This window comes from Malus sylvestris, chromosome 16, assembly GCF_916048215.2.
Source record: "Malus sylvestris chromosome 16, drMalSylv7.2, whole genome shotgun sequence".
In the NCBI taxonomy this organism is placed as follows: Eukaryota; Viridiplantae; Streptophyta; class Magnoliopsida; order Rosales; family Rosaceae; genus Malus; species Malus sylvestris.
The window spans coordinates 10,830,711-10,851,186 of record NC_062275.1 but is presented as its reverse complement, the minus strand read 5'-3'; the positions used below and the strand labels follow the sequence as shown (position 1 = coordinate 10,851,186).

General features: G+C 34.9%; 2 protein-coding genes across 2 annotated transcripts; one reads left to right on the top strand and one right to left on the bottom strand.

Annotated features, from left to right (window-relative positions):
• The first annotated feature begins 8,464 nt into the window (after positions 1 to 8,464).
• On the top strand, positions 8,465 to 13,338 carry LOC126606514 (gibberellin 2-beta-dioxygenase 2-like). Its single transcript, XM_050273902.1, has 3 exons — positions 8,465 to 9,052; positions 10,747 to 11,131; positions 12,819 to 13,338. The coding sequence occupies exons 1-3, from the start codon at positions 8,673 to 8,675 to the stop codon at positions 13,083 to 13,085; spliced, it is 1,032 nt and encodes a 343-aa protein (XP_050129859.1). The 5' UTR covers positions 8,465 to 8,672; the 3' UTR covers positions 13,086 to 13,338.
• Positions 13,339 to 15,174: 1,836 nt separating this feature from the next.
• Positions 15,175 to 19,538, bottom strand: LOC126607634 (alkaline/neutral invertase A, mitochondrial). Its single transcript, XM_050275304.1, has 6 exons — positions 18,418 to 19,538; positions 17,442 to 17,607; positions 16,955 to 17,166; positions 16,173 to 16,666; positions 15,998 to 16,046; positions 15,175 to 15,815 (listed from the first exon to the last, which is right to left on the bottom strand). The coding sequence occupies exons 1-6, from the start codon at positions 19,216 to 19,218 to the stop codon at positions 15,489 to 15,491; spliced, it is 2,049 nt and encodes a 682-aa protein (XP_050131261.1). The 5' UTR covers positions 19,219 to 19,538; the 3' UTR covers positions 15,175 to 15,488.
• Positions 19,539 to 20,476: the final 938 nt, after the last annotated feature.

Here is a 20,476-nt window from a genome sequence, read left to right as displayed (position 1 = left end):
AAAAGCAAAGCTTATTCTCATAGCACAACAGAAGCAGTTTTTTCTTAAAGCACAGTAATACCAAACAAGTCCGAAGATCGTTTTTGAGGCTTTGACCATAAAATAATCTTTTGTTGCATATCTTAAATTATGTTTACACATTACATTTTAATATTTGTATATTTAAAAATAAATTATAGAAGTATAATAACAGGGCGTGAGGTCAACAATATCCGTATATCATGCAAAATAATAAAATTATTAAATCACATTTAACAAGCGTCTAAATCAAACGCAAAAGAAAATAATAACTTGAAGAAGAGTTGGATTGAGACATTGAGTAGGGCTTCCAATTTGATAAGTAGGTCATTGCCATCAAACTATAAAAGTGACGCTAACATATTTCATTTAGCCTTTTCATGCCTACTATAACTAGTTATTTCGGTTTTCTACTAACATCTTTGACTATAACCTCAGCTCTATTTATCGGTCTGAGCAAAATACGACTTATTTGAAATTAATTAACGAACAATTTATAAAAAAATCTTTCTATGGTAGTTCATATATTCTCCAGTCCCTTACCAATTCTTGGTCATTGAGATGTATAGTCAATACAAATTAATGCTGATATCCTAAGGTTGAATCAATCACCTAATGTAATTCAAGTAGCATTAGTTCATGAATTTACATGTAATTTAATTTTAGTTTTTGAACTCTTATAATAGTTTTTTTAGTTCTTTAATTTAATAATGTGTCGCACCACTGGTCCTTTTCGCTAATGTCCTCTATTTCTCTGTTAAATTTAGAGGTATGCTAGGAACTTCATCCCACATTACTAAAAATGAATTTAAAAATAGAAATGGGAAAGAAAGAAAAAAAAACCCTTAAATTTTTATTTATTTTATTTTATTTTATTTTGTGTAAGAAAAATTGAATACATAGGAATTTTTTCGTAGTTCAATATGTGATCGGTTAGTTGTTTAAGTCCAACCATAATTCGACCTCCTACCAACTTTGAAATCGTATTACCTAATATTTACAAGTTGCTAAAGTCTAATCATTTTCGTTTTATATATTTATAGTTCAAATTTCATTTATATTTAAGTTTGAGATACTAATTTATAAATTTTTATTTGCTTTTTAGCTTATTCTATTGTTTTTTTGAAGTTTTGAGTTGAAGTTCCTAATATACTCCTAGAGTTAATAAAAGTAATACGATGTTGTTAAATTCAAAAACTAAAGAAACTAATATGAGAATTCATGGACTATAATTAAAGTAATAGTAAAGTTCAAAGACCAGTATTATAATTAACCCTATTAAAAAAGTCATGGCTAATCTTGACTTAATAAACTTATGAACTGACTCATAATGATACATCAATGATTCCATTTTGTACACAATGGCAGAGTTAAGCATAGAGCACAAGCCCTGATTATCTCATCCACTTCTTTTTATCCCTTTTAGTTCATGTATATAGTGTATAAGCACAAATGTGAAGATGGGATCCTCCTTGTCTCTGGTTGGAAAGTGACTCTTTTAGTGTTTTTTTTTTGCTCTCAAATCGACTGATTTTGATCCTTCTTGGCCTCTTCATACACAATGATCTATTTGTTTGGACCACATTCAGAAGATGACTTTCTATGCTTCTCATATACATCACGAAAGAAATGTTGTCACGGACAATTTCGCTAACATGGGGTTATTTTCTCCAACTTTGGTATGGCAAGATTCTCTTTCGCCAACAGTTCGTGTTGCTTTGTTTTAGGACTATGTTGGCTTGTCTAGCTTCTGCTTCTCAAATTAATGTGTATGTCGGTATATAGGTTTGTCTTAAATTTCTTTTTTTTTAATCTTGTAGTGTTGTTCGACTTGTTTTGCAGGTTTAGAATATTAACTTTTGTAACTAACATATATATATATATATATGTGTGGATGTATATATTAACTTTGTATCTTATATTTGGCCCCCGAAGATTAAGTATATGGCTCCACCCTTGAATTTGAACGTATACAAACTAGGAGACTACTATAAACTGTTGAGATAATATTATTGCTCCACCCTTGAGTATATGGCCCCCGAAGATTAGGTATATGGCTCCACCCTTGAGGTTTAAGTCAAAAACAACAAAATTTGGTTTTGTAAAATTATATTATTGCTCCTAATTTTTTTGTTGTGATAGAAGTACATTTTTTTTGTTGATAAAGAGAATTTTGCTAATAAGTAGCTTAGATATATAGGTATTGTAGTTAAATTCATATAACTATATGCAAAACGTGACATGCCCTTCACTCACTAGCAAATTGATGAAGACTCTTTCAACCAAAAAAATTGATGAAGACTCTCACCATATGCATATATGCATTGAATCTTTAGTTATTTGACTTATACACAATTTTTTAGCCGGTCACAAATTGGGCAGCCAATAGCATACCTGCGTGCTTTTGTTCATGTCAAAAATGCTCATATTCCCAATACCTTGTCACATTCTAGCTAATTTTCTACAACATTAGCATCACTACCTCAAAATCAAATCAATGTATTATTTATATATCAATGTCAAGATTTACATATAAAGTTTGTGCGGGGGTTTGGAATAGAATATGACATTAGCCCCTGTTGGACGGTTGAAAATGACTGTTAATTTATATCAATGTCTAAATGGGTGGATTCACATCAATATGCATTATCAGTGTCATTTGTTGAGTCATTCGTTTATTAATTTATATCAATTTATTATTAGTGACTTAGAATGTTTTTTTTTAGTACAACGATATATTTTATATCGGGAGTTAATCTAAGCCACACAATGGGCAACCTAATTTGGTATCGAATTCGTTATCCACGAGATTCGAACATAAGATCTCACACTTACAAGTGAATGAGAATACCATCAAATCGTAGTACTGAGTAGGTAGTGACTTAAAATGTTAGATGTATAATTTTATGTTTTCATAATTAAATTAAGAAACATATCTTTCCTCACACGAATAAAATATGTTTTCATAATCAATTGATATAAAATATGTACCTATATATATATATATATACACACACACATATATTCCGAGTCAAATGTTAGATATGATACCTTGTATAGTTCTGTTAACACATGGATCTCTAAAGCATAAAAGAATAGTCGCATCTTCGTCAGGTAAGATCTTATTAATTCCAGTTGAAAACATCATATATTGCTGAGAACGACCGTAAACCGAGGATGGAGATGGTTTTTGAGGCTATACCATAAAATTATCTTTTCTTGCTTATCTTAAATTATGTTCACATTAAATTATATTATTGTGTAAATAAAAATAAATTCTAGAAATATATTATATAATAACAGGGCGTGAGGTCAGCAACATCCGTATATCATGGAAACAATAAAATTATTAAATCATATTCAACAAGCGTCTAAATCAAACACAAAAGAAAATAATAACTTGAAGAAGAGTTGGATTGAGACATTGAGAAGGGTTTCCAATTTAATAAGTAGGTATCGGACTATCGAGGTCGGTGCATGTGGCGTTGACGACTGCATGGGACTGCAGATTAACACTGCTATTCTACTGTTGAGTCAATGAATCAGTATTGTACATAATGGCAAAGTTATGCATAGACCACAAGTAACCCCGACCCTCTCACCACTATTTTTATCCCTTTTAATTCATATATATAATGTCAGTCCTGCTCTCAGGTCCTCATTTTGAGGATTTGTGAGGACTAATTGTAAATTAATTGTAAAATTATATTAGTTTTGATTAAAAGTTCAAAATATTAGTTTAAGTTCAAAGAATTATATAAGCACAAATGTGAAGATGGGTAGCTTTTAGTTAAGGTTATTATGGCCTTTCATTAAGTACGATACACACACAAACACACACACATCCTTTAAGAGAAGCAAACCCTTTATCTTTTTTTTTTAAATGGAGATTAGTTGTGGGATTCACTTACATCAAATTTCAACGGTCCGAATCGTCTATTTTGTAAGTCTCGATTTATAGATCATCTTTGCAAAAATTTAATTTAATCCGAAACCATTTGCTTATTCAATTATCATAATGAAATTTCATTGTTTCTTATAGAATAAAGTGTTCGTCAATTTCTTTAAAATCAATTAGATGTCTCAAATATTTCCTATTTGGCGAACACTTTATTCCCCAACTGATTATTCTTAAAGTTTAACAAAAGCATTTTTTTTTTTAAAGCATAGGAATTCCAAATTGGCCCTTAATAAAAAGAGTAAACTGTAGCTATGGTCCCTTAACTTTAACTCAATTGGAGCAATGGTCCCTCAACTAAAAATTCATTACCATTGGTCCCTCAACTCATCAAAATATGCAGCTATGGTCCCTCAACTAAAAACTCATTACTATCGGTCCCTTAACTTTAACCCAATTGTAGCAATGGTCCCTTAACTTTAACCCAATTGTAGCAATGGTCCTTCCAACATAACTCGTTTTGACAAAAATTTTGACGTAGTTGACGAAAAGAACCATAATTACACACTTTGATGAGTTGAGGGACCCTAATTATATAAATGGTTATTCCAACATAATTTATTTTGACAAAATTGATGAAAAAAACTATAGCTACATATTTTGATAAGTTGAGGGACCAATGGTAATGGATTTTTAGTTGACGGATCATTGCTCCAATTTAATTAAAGTTGAGAGACTATTGCTATAATTTACTTTAATAAAAATAAAGAACTTTCTCTACCACGTATGTAAGAAGGCCATACCTTTTTTGGTAAATAAGAATGCCAAATTTGTGACCACTTCATACCGATCATTACTCTCTCTCTCTCTCTCTCTCTCTAAAATACAAATCTAATCTAATACGATCATTGTTTGGATTGGCACTGGTGCATATATAATCTAATGAATTTTAGATTAATATGTAATGAGAAATTTGTGACCACTTCATGCGATATTGTAATACATTCACATGCTATAAACTTTCACTCATGTTTAAAAATGCGCATTGGTTATCGCATGCCGTGTTATATCGCTTGTTGTGTTCTAGTACGTACGAAACTATAATTTTTCAGAAAAAAAGAGTACAGTTCATCTTTTAATTCTTTTCAAGTAAGTCTCTTATATTAGAGATGTGATATGATACTGTGGCTTATTAACATTTTTCAAATTTAAAACAACAAACCGATTATAATTTGATTAGTTGAAAACTCATCCAAAATTTTCGACTATAATCACGACTAAATTCCTAATCAACCACTGACCACGTACATATCGGCTCTGTGCACTTTAAGTCTGGAGCTTTCACAGTAATGAATGTATGAGAGTAACTAATTAAAGTTACCATTATTCTCTATTCTCTATGATAAAACACAAAATACAAAATTTAATACTGCAATAAATTATTATTCCATCTCTACTCAGATATGACCAACAGTGGATGAATGATGAATCATGAGATTCCTTGAACCCAAATCAAAAACCCAGAAAAACTAGATCATACCAAATTCTCATGGCCAATTAAAGATGGGTGAACCACAAATACGGACCAACACCATCCATTAGTACTGTCTTTATCACATACTATACGATTGGACGTAGGATCCATATATGAGCTGAAGTTGGTACCTTTCGGGTAAGAGTTGTTACCCAACAAAATGTTGAGTTTGACGATCACAATCTGTGGAATGTCATGCTCATGTAAACCTAGCTCATCAAATCCTCGACCTCCAGAATAACTTACCTACACGGGAGAAATATGTTCATATCTCTACACATATTACGTGATACGTAATATGTCATACAACGAGTGAAATAATGAGAATGTGAACATAACATTGTAGTATAAAAGTTTTCTCATCGGTATTATCTGTAAATGCATCAATAAAATAGTCAAACAATATTTAAAGGTGGTGTTTTTTATTTTTGTTTATTTTGTATATCTAATTAAAGGCATTGCTAAAACGCGTAGATGGTTATAAGATCAAAATCAAAGTATACAAAAAGGTATGCAAAATCGAAAAGATCACGAACACACATGGGAGGGAGATGACTTAAATTGGTAAAGCTATAAGAACAGTTCATGAGCCAAGATCATGAACTCCATGATTTTCACAAACGAATGTGGAAGACATAAATCACATTCTTTAATAATTAACTGTTAAATGTCATCTATAATCTTTATCTTGATCGATCTATAGATGAGGCGTCGGTGTGAAGAAAACTAAGTTTCTCTCTCTAGACTTGTTTGCACGTTTAAACTCTAATAAAAAAATCACCATCCACCGTTGTATTAAAATAAGAAATCAAATCTCATAACTTGACCCAAGAATGTTTCCAAACAATATTTATTAAATCGACGATATTATACTAGACAATATCATGTAGGCCACAGAAATATAAAGAGAAGTCAGTTCCATGTGTGTGGAAAATTGAAGACATTAAGTCTGAAAGGAAAGTTTGACGTCCTGGCAGCAGAAAACGCATTAGACTCTCTCTCTCGTTTTTCAACCTTGCAAACTTCTTTGTCGCCGGCCCCAATCTTTGGCTTGGGTGCCGGTGGCTATCCTTGTTCAAGTTCATTTTTCTCCTCTTTCCCTCTTTTTTCATGATCCTCTTCTCTCTTTTTCAAATTTTTTTCTGAGATTTTTCTCAGTTTCATTGAGCTTTGTCTCAAATTTTCCGTGAGTTTGTCTCACTTTTAGACTTCATGTCCCTCCTCTCCACCCATTCCTCTCCTCTAGCAGTTCTTTTCCAAACCCAAACTCCATCTCCCCTCACTTTTTTCCTCTACCTCCCTTCCCCATAAACTATCCCCACCCCATCCTTTGCTCTGACATGCAGACTCTGAGCCAAATATGGTTGCTAGCTTTATTTCCCTCCTTCACACTCCCCCCCCCCCCAAAAACGCTTGCTGGATTTCCATTGAGGCCAAGTGTAATGCGACTTCGGCCAAAGTAATAAGGGTATTTTACATACCCCCTTAGCCTCACCTTCTATCCCATGTGTTACTTCGTTTGTATATATTTGCTAGGATTCGTGAATGGGATTTGGATCTAGTGACTATTGTTTGGTTATGCGTCTTTGATGAAGAAATTTGGATGTGGTGTGCTTCTTGTTGCAGGTTTGGCACATTTGTGCTGCGATGTCTTGTTCATTTTTACCACTCAGTCATTTTCATGGCGGTGATGACGGCGAACGCTGCTTTCTGAGGTTGGAAATTAGGGATTTGGATTCCCATTTTAGTTTATTTAATTAGGCTGGGCTTTTATGTATCTATTTCCCCCAATGTATTTGGGTTATTTTACCTTCCTTTGAGTTGGCTTATAACCTACTATCGGATTAATGCATTTATCCTTCCAGACCCAAAAAAAAAAAGTGTGTGTATATATATATATATCATGTAGGCCACACTAGAATATTGAAATATTATTCTTACAGATGGGTCAAAAACTCTACTTTTTTTTTAATAAATGATATTGTCTATATTGTCTACACTAAACTTCACAATAAACAAGTAATAATGTGATTTAAAATAGAATACTATTAAATTGTAGTACATAAGTGGCCAAAGGACTAGAAAAGTAGAAAGTTGTATTTTTCATTTTGTTTTGAGCACCGAATGTGAATATTAATAAAATATTTTGACCATATAATAGATGCACACCGAATTCATGCAATTTAAGTAAGAAATCAAGACATCCACAAAAAGGAGAAAGAAGAGGAAAATGTGTATAGAGCAATCAAATTGTCAGCTTTTAGATTTTTAAACCAAAACTATCAATAAACGCAAAATTCGACACCTACACGTTCATATAAAAAGGGTAATGTTATTCATCATCCCATTTTATTTCTCACATATTTTTATTAATTTTTATCAATTGATCGTCTTCAATTCACACAATTCGACGATCAAAATTGAGAATGATGTATGAAAAGTAAAATTAAGTGTGTAGCAGATAGCACCACCCTATAAAAGTTCATAATTAGATATCGTTAAATTATTTCTCTTTGACTAAAAAAAAGATAATCATGCTTTCAATATTACGATGCATAATATAGATTCTCGTGTTTGTTGTGAATCATATTTAATACCTCTGAGTAAAATTGATCCTACAAACCGAATAGGGTAATACTAGGGAAATTAAATTTCGAGACAAAATTTGTAAACTAAATGATGTATTATTAATATTAATAGGAATGAGCGTGTTTATCAACGTTTAAGTATAATAAACCAATCATCAACTTCTATGTCTTTAAGTTTTCAAAATTTTATCAACAAATATAATCTCCTTAGCATTACCCAACCTAATAAGTTAAATAATAAAAAATAGGAAAGAAAACCTAGTCAAGGAAGAGTGCACAATAAGTAACTTAAGCTAACCTTCTTGTGTGACAGAAATTTGCTATGTGTAAACGACCAGAGAAATTTGCTGGTTGTACTTCACCCAAAAGTCTATGGTTCCTGAATCCCCAAGTAATCCTTTTGTTTAAGGATAATCCCAACCGCTTGCATAGATCCTCTCTCTCTCTCTCTCTCTCTCTCTCTCTCTCTCATAAATACCCCATTACATCTCACTTCCTCTCCAAACTTCCCTTGAACAAAAAACTCCCTCTTCTTTTTTTTCTCTCTTTCACACAAAAACACTACAGATACACTTAGTTATTCACCATCTTCTCTTCTTAGTTTTCTGCACCCACATCTCTTAGATTATTAACCATGGTGGTGGCACCTCCAAACCCAATTAGCAACGAAAAGATCCTGGCCGTTGATCTCCCCATCATAGACCTCTCAGCCGAGAGGTCTCAAGTGAGAAAACTCATTGTCAAAGCTTGTGAGGACTATGGTTTCTTCAAAGTCATCAACCATGGCGTCCCAAAAGATATTATATCCACAGTGGAGGAGCAAAGCCTCAGCTTCTTTGCCAAACCAGTGTCCGAGAAGCAAAGAGCAGGACCTTCCGATCCCTTTGGCTATGGCTGTAAGAACATAGGCTTCAGTGGTGATATGGGAGAGGTTGAGTACCTTATTTTCAACACAAACCCAATTTCTATAGCTCAAAGATCCAAAACCATCTCAAATGAGCCTACAAAATTCAGGTACTTGTTCTTATTTTGTTGTTTTTACAAATTTTTACATTTTATTTTGTTTTTGCATGTTTTTAGATTTTATACTTTTATTATTTACCCTCTAGGATTCTCTAGCTATTTCAGTAGTTATTAATGGGTTTCCATTCTATGGTTTTAGTTACTTTTTCTTTAGGTAGGTGGTACATGACCCGTAAAATTTAGCTAGAATATCTCAAATGAAGGACGGTCGCAGGAAAGGGTAACAATTTTGTGTAGGTCTAGGGATGAACTGTTCATTAACTAGCAATTTACTTTGTTTTTTTTTCAAAGAAAATTATAACATATGCAATATTTTTCTTTTTACGCAATTCTGTTTAACTATTATTGGGTTAACTTTATTTTTTTGTTTGTCGCAAATGCGGATTTCGAACCTTGATTTTTTAAGCCTACTCCTGCTCATATCTCTATCACAATAAACTTATTTAAAAGAAGATAAACTGATCAGCTGCAAAGTTGATTCAAATTCAAACTAACTTGATGATTTTAGTTTATCTAACAACCTCATCTTGTTTTTTTCTCATAATTTCCTAACTTTCCAATTTATTTTATGATTCGAATTCATTTCAAATACATTTTTTTTACACAAATCTTAAAGCAATTATTTTTTAGAGTCATCAATGACACTTTATAATAATAACTTTCTACAGAATAAAAAGTGCAAATAACCATTTAGAATGTTAATAACAATCTCTCCATTTTATATGTATGGAAAATCAAAATCAAAATCAAAATAAAATTGAAAAGTAAGAAATAGAAGAAACCATTTGGTTGTTCACGTGACTTGTTAAAATCAAAACAAACACTAAAAAAAACAAGGGAACAAAGGGACCTCTTCTCGACTCCTAGATGCTGGGATAAGCTGTCAGTGACAGACTTACTCACTGAGTCATTCACTCCTCTTCCTCCTCTTCTCTGTCGATTACTAAGATTGTACACAAATTAGAGAGCTAGCATATTTTCCATTACTGAACTGGGAAATCGGAAAGGAGAAAGATGGAATACAAAATTGTTGTTCCATTATTGTAATGAAAATTGGGGAATCAGAATGACAAGTCAGAAGCAGCACATCAAGAGCGCCTAATCATATCATATAATATAAAATATAAATAAATAAATAAATAATAATTAAGCAGTTCATTTGGGTGTTGAAAAAGAACTCAAATAATTAAATAAATAGAGGAGAAGAAAACAGCTTCCAGAATTAAGGGAGAACTTGTCGTATAACTGTTTGTATAACTCCTTATATTTACCTGTTATTATCGTGTATATTTCATACCCAATTCCTAAAGAAATTTTTAGTTATATTAGTTGCCCGTTTTTATCTATTTTCTTGGTTATCCTTATTTTATACATCGTAGTCAGAATATCTGGATGGGGTTAGAAAGTGACTAGTTTTTAGACTTTGTGTTACTTAAAAGCTAAGAAAACAAAGGTAACGGAAAGTTGGAGTCAAGTCGGGAAATAAACTTTCATGAAACAGTCTATAATACTTAGCATCAAGTCATGTCGAAAGAATCTTATACAATGTCGTGTTTTAGTAATCTAAAACGCCTACGATGAAGGTGAATTTGTTCCATGATCCGTCGGTTTCATGCAACAAGTGAAAGTGCTGCAAGCTAGTTTGTGGGTACTGAATATCCTGATGAGTGGTATTGTCTAAACAGTTCTGCAGTAAGTGGATACATTGCAGCAGCAAGGGATTTGGCATGTGAGCTTTTGGATCTGATTGGTGAGGGACTGTGGGTCCCTGACACATCAGTCTTCAGTAGGCTGATCAGGGGTGTCGACAGTGACTCCGTCTTCAGGCTCAATCACTACCCGCATCTGCACAACAAGCAGGACTTCTGCAAGGACAAGGACACGTCACCCTCCTCCTTAAGCAGCGACATCGGCAAGGTAGGGTTTGGGGAGCATTCTGACCCTCAGATCCTCACCCTCCTCAGATCCAACGACGTGGCCGGCCTCCAAATCTCTCCACAAGATGGGGTTTGGGTCCCTGTGCCCTCTGACCCTACGGCCTTTTGGGTTAATGTGGGTGACGTGTTGCAGGTTGGTCTATTCTCCCTCTCTCTCTTGATTTTCTCTCTCCAGATATTCATATGTCATGATAATCACAATCTTAAAAAAGAAGACTTTGAATTGATTGAGTCAGACTTGGGAATTTAGGGTTTTGCACGTAGCTTTTGAGACTGATTTGAGTAATCTCTGCAATTTTGACTGCTCGTAGCTTTTGCATTATCGGTAATTGAGGAGAGTTTTTTTTAATATGATCGGTACGGGGTAGTATATTATGCATTATTATATAAATAATAAGACATATATGTTAAAAATTTAATAACTTAAAAAATAAAATTTCTTATTATTCTTATTAAAACATGTGATGTACCATTTATATTCTCATTTCAATTAAAATTTTCTCGTAAGTGAGGGCCCAGCATATCAGTTCATAACCAATCAGAGTGTGACTTTAGTTAGGGGGTCTGGCCCATTGGGTAATTGATGACTAGCCATGTTTGAAGCATATTGAAACTGAAAAGTGCTTCGTTAGTTGGACCGCATGCCATTTACGGAGTGTTGGGACTACCTCACAAAAACAAGGTGAATTTTCCTTTCAACTCAATTTAATTTCTCCAAGAAAAATCAAAGTAATAACACACCTAGTCCCTTTATGTTCCCTTTGGAAGAGGATCATCTCCTGAGCTCAGGATGGGGATCCTCCTGACCATAAAATTCGGATCGTTCAAATTTAATCCAACGGCTTCAAACATAAAGTTCTCTAAAAGTTATAATAATTGTAACCGTTGGATTAAATTTGAACGGTCCGGATTTCTTGGTCAAGAGGATCCCCATCCTAAGCTCAGGAGAGGATCCTCTTCCGTTCCCTTTGAGTTGGTTGCCCTTGTTTAGGGTAGTCCTAGTACTTCCTTTGCAAATGAGTTTTGTGGGATAAATCTTGACTGTTTTGAGAGTTGTTAAAGCATGCGGTTGATTGTGAGTCCTTGATAATCTCACAGTTCATTAATAATTGACAATTGTATTGAGTGGTTGTTAGTCACTGATGGAAGTGAATCCTACAACTTATCAATAGTTCACAGTCGCATCGTGTGCTGTGTTTGATATAGTGTATTGATATCCATACACTTGTTTTTACTTCTTACACACCTCTCTCAATTTTCGGTAACCAAATAAAATGAATTGAAGAAGATCAATGACCAAGAATTAACAAAAGCTATGTGAGGTAAAAAATAAGTGTGTAAATAGCATCATCCTTGATATATATATGTTGTAGAACAACTAATGTATCTATCCGTAGAACAAAGAGGGCATGAAGAATGATAAACCTTACCTTAAGAGTAGTCATGCTTCTTAAAAATTTAAATGTAGGTTTTCCATAACTTCTTAAAAAACCCAATTCAACCTAAGAAAAGTTCTCATTAAGTAGTCACGTCTCAAGATATTCTTTTTGGTTGGATAAAAGTGAAATGAAAACAACTTGTCATACAGAATTGAAGCTTTTTGTTGGGTTGATTGACTTCATGCTTTTCCAAGTACAAATTTCTTAAAGGTGATAAAGAAGTTTGCTGATTCATAGATATCAATACAACTGTTTCTAACACACCTTTATATGAACCTTCTAATCATATCGATAATAGAGATGAGACAAACAGACTTATATAAGTTCTTAATGTGTTTTAGTTGAATTGTGTTTTAACTAATTTTTTCCTTAATTTTGAAGGCCATGACAAATGGAAGATTTGTGAGCGTTAGACATAGAGCCTTAGCCAATTCATCAAAGTCTAGATTGTCAATGGCGTATTTTGCAGCTCCCTCCCTGAACGCATGTTTGAGTGTTCTTCCAGAAATGGTCACACCGGAGAAGCCTCGGCTCTACAAACCCTTCACTTGGGCTGAGTACAAGAAAACCACGTTCTCTCTAAGCCTCGGTGAAAACCGTCTTAATCTTTTCAGAATTTCTTCAAATGATGAATGCTTCATGGATTAAGGAGCAGCAATGAAAAGTTACAGAGAAAAAAACAAAGAAACATAGGACAGTGAAAATTCTGAAGTTAAGCAGCTTATTCCACTCAAGAACTTTTTCCTCTCTTTCTTTCTTGTTTTTCATTAACGCAGTTTTTCTTACTCATAGTGAAAGTCATAGACCTTGTACTTATAAATGGGGGAAATGTTTAGGTACTTAATTAGGTCATTAATGAAAAGAAAAAAAATTATGCTCAATAAATTTACGGGTTTTATTATTATTATTTTTTTAAACAAGAAGAAAGTAGAGATAAAGAATCAAACTCTTGTCGTAAATGTGTTTTTTGATATTATCTTTCTTTTATTTAATTGAAAGACAAGATAAACATCAAACGTTTTATAGCGAATGTGAACCGATGTATGCTCTATTATTTGAGATTGAAACCCCACCATGAAAATGATTGTGGGGATCGAGATCTCAGGTTTCAAGCTATGTACGTATTCGCTTATTTTCTAAAAAAAAGGTTGAAATATCTTTCTTGGTCCATAATGTCCACTAGGGAGAAAATTTGTGCTGCATGCATGTGGGAGTCTGTGTAAAGAGTCCAGCTCATGGTCCCTTTTATTTTGGTGCAAGGGTCCAGCTCATGGCATCGAATGATAATCTTTGGTAGGTAACCTACTAAAGATTGTTTTTCCTCTCCTACCTTACTCCATGGACCAGACCGCACCGTATTAATCTTCACTTCAAATATGGCAATGTGTTGGGATTCTGATGTATCATTGAGATATATCCTCTTGAGTTTGCGACACTTAGTTTCTGTTCTATATATATATATATATATATAGTTTGTAGGGCACACAGTAACTTTTTTCAAGGATCGGTTGTCCATGTTTTAGTTCACTATTCATATGTAAATATTGGACCAATACATTTTTACAAAGAAACTCTAAAATAGGTATCATTTAATATGACGGTGATATGATTCCGGATTTTAATGGTTTTTATTAGACATAATTTTTGAGAAAAAACGTAAAAAATGTTCGAATAAATTGTTGAAATACATTATGAAGTAAGCTCTACATAATATATATTTAGATATATCGACAATTACGAGTAAAAAATTTCCCGCTTGACTGGAGTGAGCTTAATATCGTTACAGATATAGGACCAAAGACTGATGTAAATGGAGGCAGATTGTCTGCCCTCTTTTTACCATGCCCTTCTCATCCCCTTCTATTTGTGCAGTCACAGTTAAGCCACATCAATATGTCTTATTATCCTTACAAAAAAATCAATATAAAATGTTAACGTGGCTTAACCGTGACCGCACAATGTAGGAAATGATGAGAAAGGTATGGTAATGGGAGGGTAAACAATCTGCTTCCGATGTAAATAAGGTGGGCGGAAGAATCCAACCCAGAACCATCAAAATCAATTTCTAGGTTTGTGGAAATATGGAAATAATTGAAATAGGTAAAAACTAGTGTGGGAGTGTGCCCCTACAGAAGGTTAGTGGACCCCAACTGCATTCTCCAATCTCATTAGAGTAGGATTCTCTCTCCTTCTATTCTTATCTCCTTTCCTTCCCTCTTCTCAAATATTGTTTTTTATATTATTGTCTTTATAAAAAAATCAATATGAGATATTGATATGACTTAACCGTAACCGTTTAAGTATGAGGGGGAGGAAAGGAGAGAGGGATTAGAAGAAGAAAGAATCGTCCTCCATATTCATCAGGAAAGCAAAAGCCACTCTAATTTCTGGAAAATCTTTATTTTTATTTTTATTTTATATGTTTAGCTTTCCTAAAGTTTCGAGCTAAAAATCAACTTTCATATAAAATTTGAATAATGTTGAATCAAATTAAATCAAGTTAGGTTAGTAAAAAAAAAAACTCCTATAAACTCCGTTCATTGTAAAAATCTGAAGTCTTTAAAAAAAAAAAAAATCTCGCCGATAATGCAATGCTATTAATAAATTGCAATACCGGTGAGGATTTTTTTCTCTTTCAAAAGTTTCATTTTTCATGTGATTTGCAATGATATTAATAATTGTCATGGTAATAGGAAGTCTACTCGATCGGATAAAATCTAATTTAGACGCGTAAAAATTAAACAAGAAAATTAAGTTGCTAAATCAAGTAAATGGCTAAACGCCGTTCAAATTGGTTACATTTTCACCAACGTAATACATGTAAATTTTCAACAACATACAACGAGACGCGAGTTAAAAGGCTCTCCTAAAACTCAGCCTTTTTAACTACAATCAGTCTGTACTTCGATTAATGTTCGACAGAATGTGCATGTCGCGCCTGCTGGGCGCTGGCTGTTAGAGAAATTCTAATGCCAATTATATTAGATTGAATCATCTTCCAGGGTTTCGTTAGTTGCCTACAAGCACCGAGCACAAAGATACCGTACGTCACTAGACCGCAACCTGAGATTTTGCAGCAAAGCGTGAACACTTATTTCGACTAGTTTTATTGAGAGCACAAACGCAAGTCTCGAGAAGTTCATAATCCTCCTCCCAAAACAACAATGATGCCTTGTCGGGGTTCTCCAAAAGCATCTTCGAGGTTAGGTAACCAGCAATTGTCCATGTCTGGTGAAGCCGGGATTGCTTGCCTATAAATCTCCCGCTTTTTGTGTCATAGTATTCGGGCCAGTTATCCATAGAAAGCCTCTTCTCTGCCAAAGCAACTGCCTTTTGCGCTAATTCTGTCCTCCCCATCTTGATGCAAGCCAATGTGAACTAAGATAATTATAGAAGACACAGTTACAGAAATCAGAAAATCGGTTGCAGCACATGCTATACAGAATATATAGAACCAAGGACAATCGATAGGTGCACAGAATAACCCTCTGGACCACCTCTGCAAAATAAACCCAAAAAGAAAGTGGAAAAATCCAAAGAAAGTGCTTTTATGACATTACCTGCCATAGGAGGGTTGGCCAAGATCCGCCATTATGATATGACCAAGGCCTACAAGTGGACACAATAAGTGCATAAGCAATAAATTCAACCGGGAGAAGAGCTTGTAGTCAGAAGATTTGCAGAACAATGAGGTATACATGAGTAACAAAGAGAATAAAATTTAGCGAGCCTCACGTGTTTTTTGGGTCACCACCAGTAATTATTCGCCATTCTTCATACTCCAGAGCAGGGTAGCAAATTTTAAGGGGCATTTGAGCTACGAAATCATCCCATTTGGCCTCAATCAAATTCAAGATGCCCTCATTCTGTTTTTGGGTACCGAGGGATGATACAATGGACCAAAGATTTCCAAGAGTGAAGAACCTAAAATCCATATGCGCAGGTTGCAGATTGCCAATGAGGTAACCACCTTCCTCAGGAATCCAATCAACTAACCAAGATGGAATTTGATCTGGATAGATATTGAATTTGTTGACGGCATCTGTGGAATATTCCTCCGTTTTGTAACGATAAATCTCATTAATCTTCTTCATATCCGCCCAATAATATTCTCTGATATGAAACGAGAGTGCACTAAGTCGGTTATTGACTGCAGCCACCAAATCTTTTGTCCCGTCATTGACAATGAGCATTTCACGGGAGCATCGTAGAGCTGAATAAAACAAAGCCTGTATAACCAGATTTGTTAAGTAAAGTATAAACCAGAGAAGCAAGCAAAATAAGGGGGTAAACAGAGGGCTAGTATTCTATCTTATTTATTAATTAACCAATATAAGCAACTGTTCCCCGAGGGGACACTATGATAGTTAGGAGTTCAGTTTTCTCCTAAGAAATATTGGACTCAACCGATGGTGTGACTCTTGTATAGAAAGGAACAACGTAGAAGAGAACCAGCTAGAAGCCTAGGATATGACATGTATAAAGGAACTAAAACATTTGTACATTTTCAAACTTACTTGGATTTCAAGAGGGTGTCCATGAATACCCATCCGTCTATCAATCATACAGGACCCATCAGTGACCAACAGGGTCGGAAACATGTCAAATCCATTTTTTAAACACAGATTAAGAATCAGCCTTATGCCTGTCTGGAACTCCACCCTTTCTTGCAATGCATAATCACCTGTGATCTTTCCATAAGCTCTCAACAAGATAATCCACCACAACCCTGTCAAAAGTAATTCTAATATAAATCAGATACTATCAATACCAACTGTAAGATTGTAATGTCATTATGCTCTCCAACTTTTCCCCCTCCCCCCAAATATATAACGAGAAGGTTTGTTTATTGAACATCACGTACGCAGCAGTTATCCCAACCCAAAAATGGACAACAAGAAAAACATAGGCAGCAGTTGAGCACCAGTGATCTATGCAGCAACACTAATCTAACTGAACTAGTACTTTATATGTCACAGTAACCAGCAAATAATTTTAAATTACCTGAATCAACAGGTGCTACACGACCGATTGCTGATTCACCAAAATCAGGATCTAAAACTTCCTCAAATGCTCCAGGGTTTCCATCAAGAGGAACAGTCCTCACTTTAAAGCTTGCCGGCATCAACCCTTGCCCAGGGCTGTGGCAGTCCACTGTCTTCTCCCAGCTCTAACACATGACCAAACAACAATTAATGAGCTGTCACAAAAGGGAGCCAATGCTCAATGCGGAACCAGATTACCAAAATATATTTGAATTTTGAACAGTATGCCCATTTCTATTCTTACATCACCACAGATGTCATTGGCTATCAATTGAAGAATTAAACTACTTTAATCTGCTAATAGGAGGAAACCAAGAGATCATATACAAAATCTCAAAAGTCTAGCAACAAGGTTGCATTAGCATTGGTGTAGGAAAAAAAAATTGTGGGAAGAAGAATAATTATTAACATTACCGTTTTAACAGGACCAAAAGTTGTTTTAGACTCTCAGGCTGAGCATTACCGTGTTAACTTAACACCAAGAGTTGTTTAAAAGTCTTAGTCGGAAATTATAGTTCATACGCACAAAACTAACTTAGATTTGTCATCAGAGACTTTCAAGGCAAAAGGAAATGTGTAGGAATTCAGATCAGTGATCTCAGTGATACCAGATTCATTTGCTGATTCAATTTCATAATAACTTTTGCACTTTTAAATGCTTGGTTGAATATAAACTCTTTCATTTTACGTCAGACAGTTCAATAAGCACATTTCTCGTTATTCCATTTGAGTTCTACAACATCAACTTAGTTAATGTTATTAATTCCTTTAATGCCCAACTTATGGATAAAATGTATTAATTATTACAAAGAAACTGCATTTTAAACTGCAGAACCATATGATTAACATGAAAAATGTATATTCCACTAATTAGATTAAAAAACTAATGAATTTAATGTAACATTATACGCAACTGTTAAAGCTTGTGACATTACCTGTAACTGCAAAGTGTGAAGCAGGAAATTCTTGACAATCTCCGCATCCCCATTGAGCAAGAAAGCGAGTGCAGATGGGACAAAATCTCGAATAAAGACCTGATCGTAATTGAGGGGTGTCCTGTCAGCCGGATCAGTAGCAGCAAGAGTTCCCACCGGAGTCCCACAGTAACTAACAACGGAATCTCGAAGTAACCTCCAGGCCTCCTTTTCAATATCAGACAGCTCTCTCTCAATCTTATTGTCATTCAAACCCTTGGAATTACCTACATTTACATTTACATTTGAGCTATTTACCTCTACCCTAGACTCTTCATCCTTAACTAAATCACCACGATCCGTCTCGGTCCTCTCTATCACTAAAGGTTTCACATTCAAGCCACCTTGAATGTAAATACTCTCGAACGAGCTCTTCCCATTTACCTGAGTCTCCACCGAGGTTGAATGGTTCTTAATATCCGACGCTACATTCGATATCACTAAAACACACCTTCTCCTACTACTACCACTTCCACAACCAACACGGCTACTCGCCGTATAAACCCTAGACCGCCCCCAATTCGAATCAAAAACACTAAAATCTCTCTGATTCGGATCAATTACACGTATGCACCCTCCAATCTGAGAACTACAGCCACGATCGTGACTTCTCGATCGCAATTTCCACAAATTACCAGTAACTTTTCTATTCAATTTCGGCTGCCCAGAACCGAAAATTGAAGAACCTCTATAGCCATAGCCCATGAGAATTCTACAACATGGCCTCACGGTACAGATTCCAATACAATTGCTGCTACTCATTTTATCTATATTTACACTAATCACTAAATACACCAATTTTTTTTCCACTTTTTTCTTAAAAATTTAAAAACAAAAACAAAAAACAGAAATTTGGATTGTATTTTGGTAATTACCGCTCTGTTAATCTCGAAAAAAATCAGAAAAACAGAGTTCGATCCGATGAATTCCTTGGATCTTATAAATTTTCAGAAATTTAAAGCTAAAATTAATAGAAAATAAAATAGAAAGTAGACGTTACTTACAGTTGATCTGGGCGAAGAGTTTGAATGATGAATGCGACGAACAGAAGAGAGAGAGAGAGAGAGAGAGAGAGAGCGCGTCTGAAGAATGTGTAGTCGGTTGAAAGCCGCGCTTTTATAACCAACGGAAAGGTCAAAGATAGATGGTAGCTGGCCACGGAATTACAAATATACCCCTGCACGTGCTGAGTTAGGTATGTGATCGAGGAAAGGGTGATGTTCCAACGAGGGTAATTTTGTCTTTCTAGCAGCTATAGGAAAGGGATCCGGTAGGTCAGTTGTGGGGACCCATCCCGGTCGTTGGGATTAAACAACGTGCGGAAATCGAAAAAGCCCGCGTTTGCGGGTTTGTTGTTTTGGATGACGTGGAGGGTTGGGATTGGCGAAGAGGCGAGGTTCCAACAGCGACGGAGGAAAATCTATACGGAACGCGTGCGTGGGAGTTGGTCGAGGTTTTTGACCAGAAAGTCTGCCAACAAGTCTTGCACGTTGGGGTTAGAAAGCTGACTTCAGATTTGGGCCAAGAATATTGGGCTTGAATCAGTTAAGGCCTTTTGATAAAATTGGGGCTTCTCTGGCCTTCAAGTGTGATGGATTTAGTGGGCTCAAAATTTGTAACGTCAATAGGAGGAGTGACGGAAACGAGGAGTTTGTGTAGACTGATCGTTACATTAGGGCGAGAGAGATTTGGGCTAACCTACATATTAATGGGCTAATCAGAGTCCAATTTGGTTGGGCATTTCTGGAAAGAGAAGTGACGGGTAAAGAGAAATACAATTAGACAGTACTTAAGGCACTAACTATTATTCCTACCTTTTGCTTTGAGTTTTGTTTTGAGTTTTGCTAAGGCATACTTCTTTGATGTGGGTGTTGTATGAAAAAACATACTCACAACGGGTGGCTCTTACATATAGGGGGCCTCGGAGTCACACCTTTTATGAGTGTTATCGTATCTTAGAATTTCTTTGCATTTACTCGTAACAAATAAGAATTTGCCACAGCATGCGTTACATAAATTG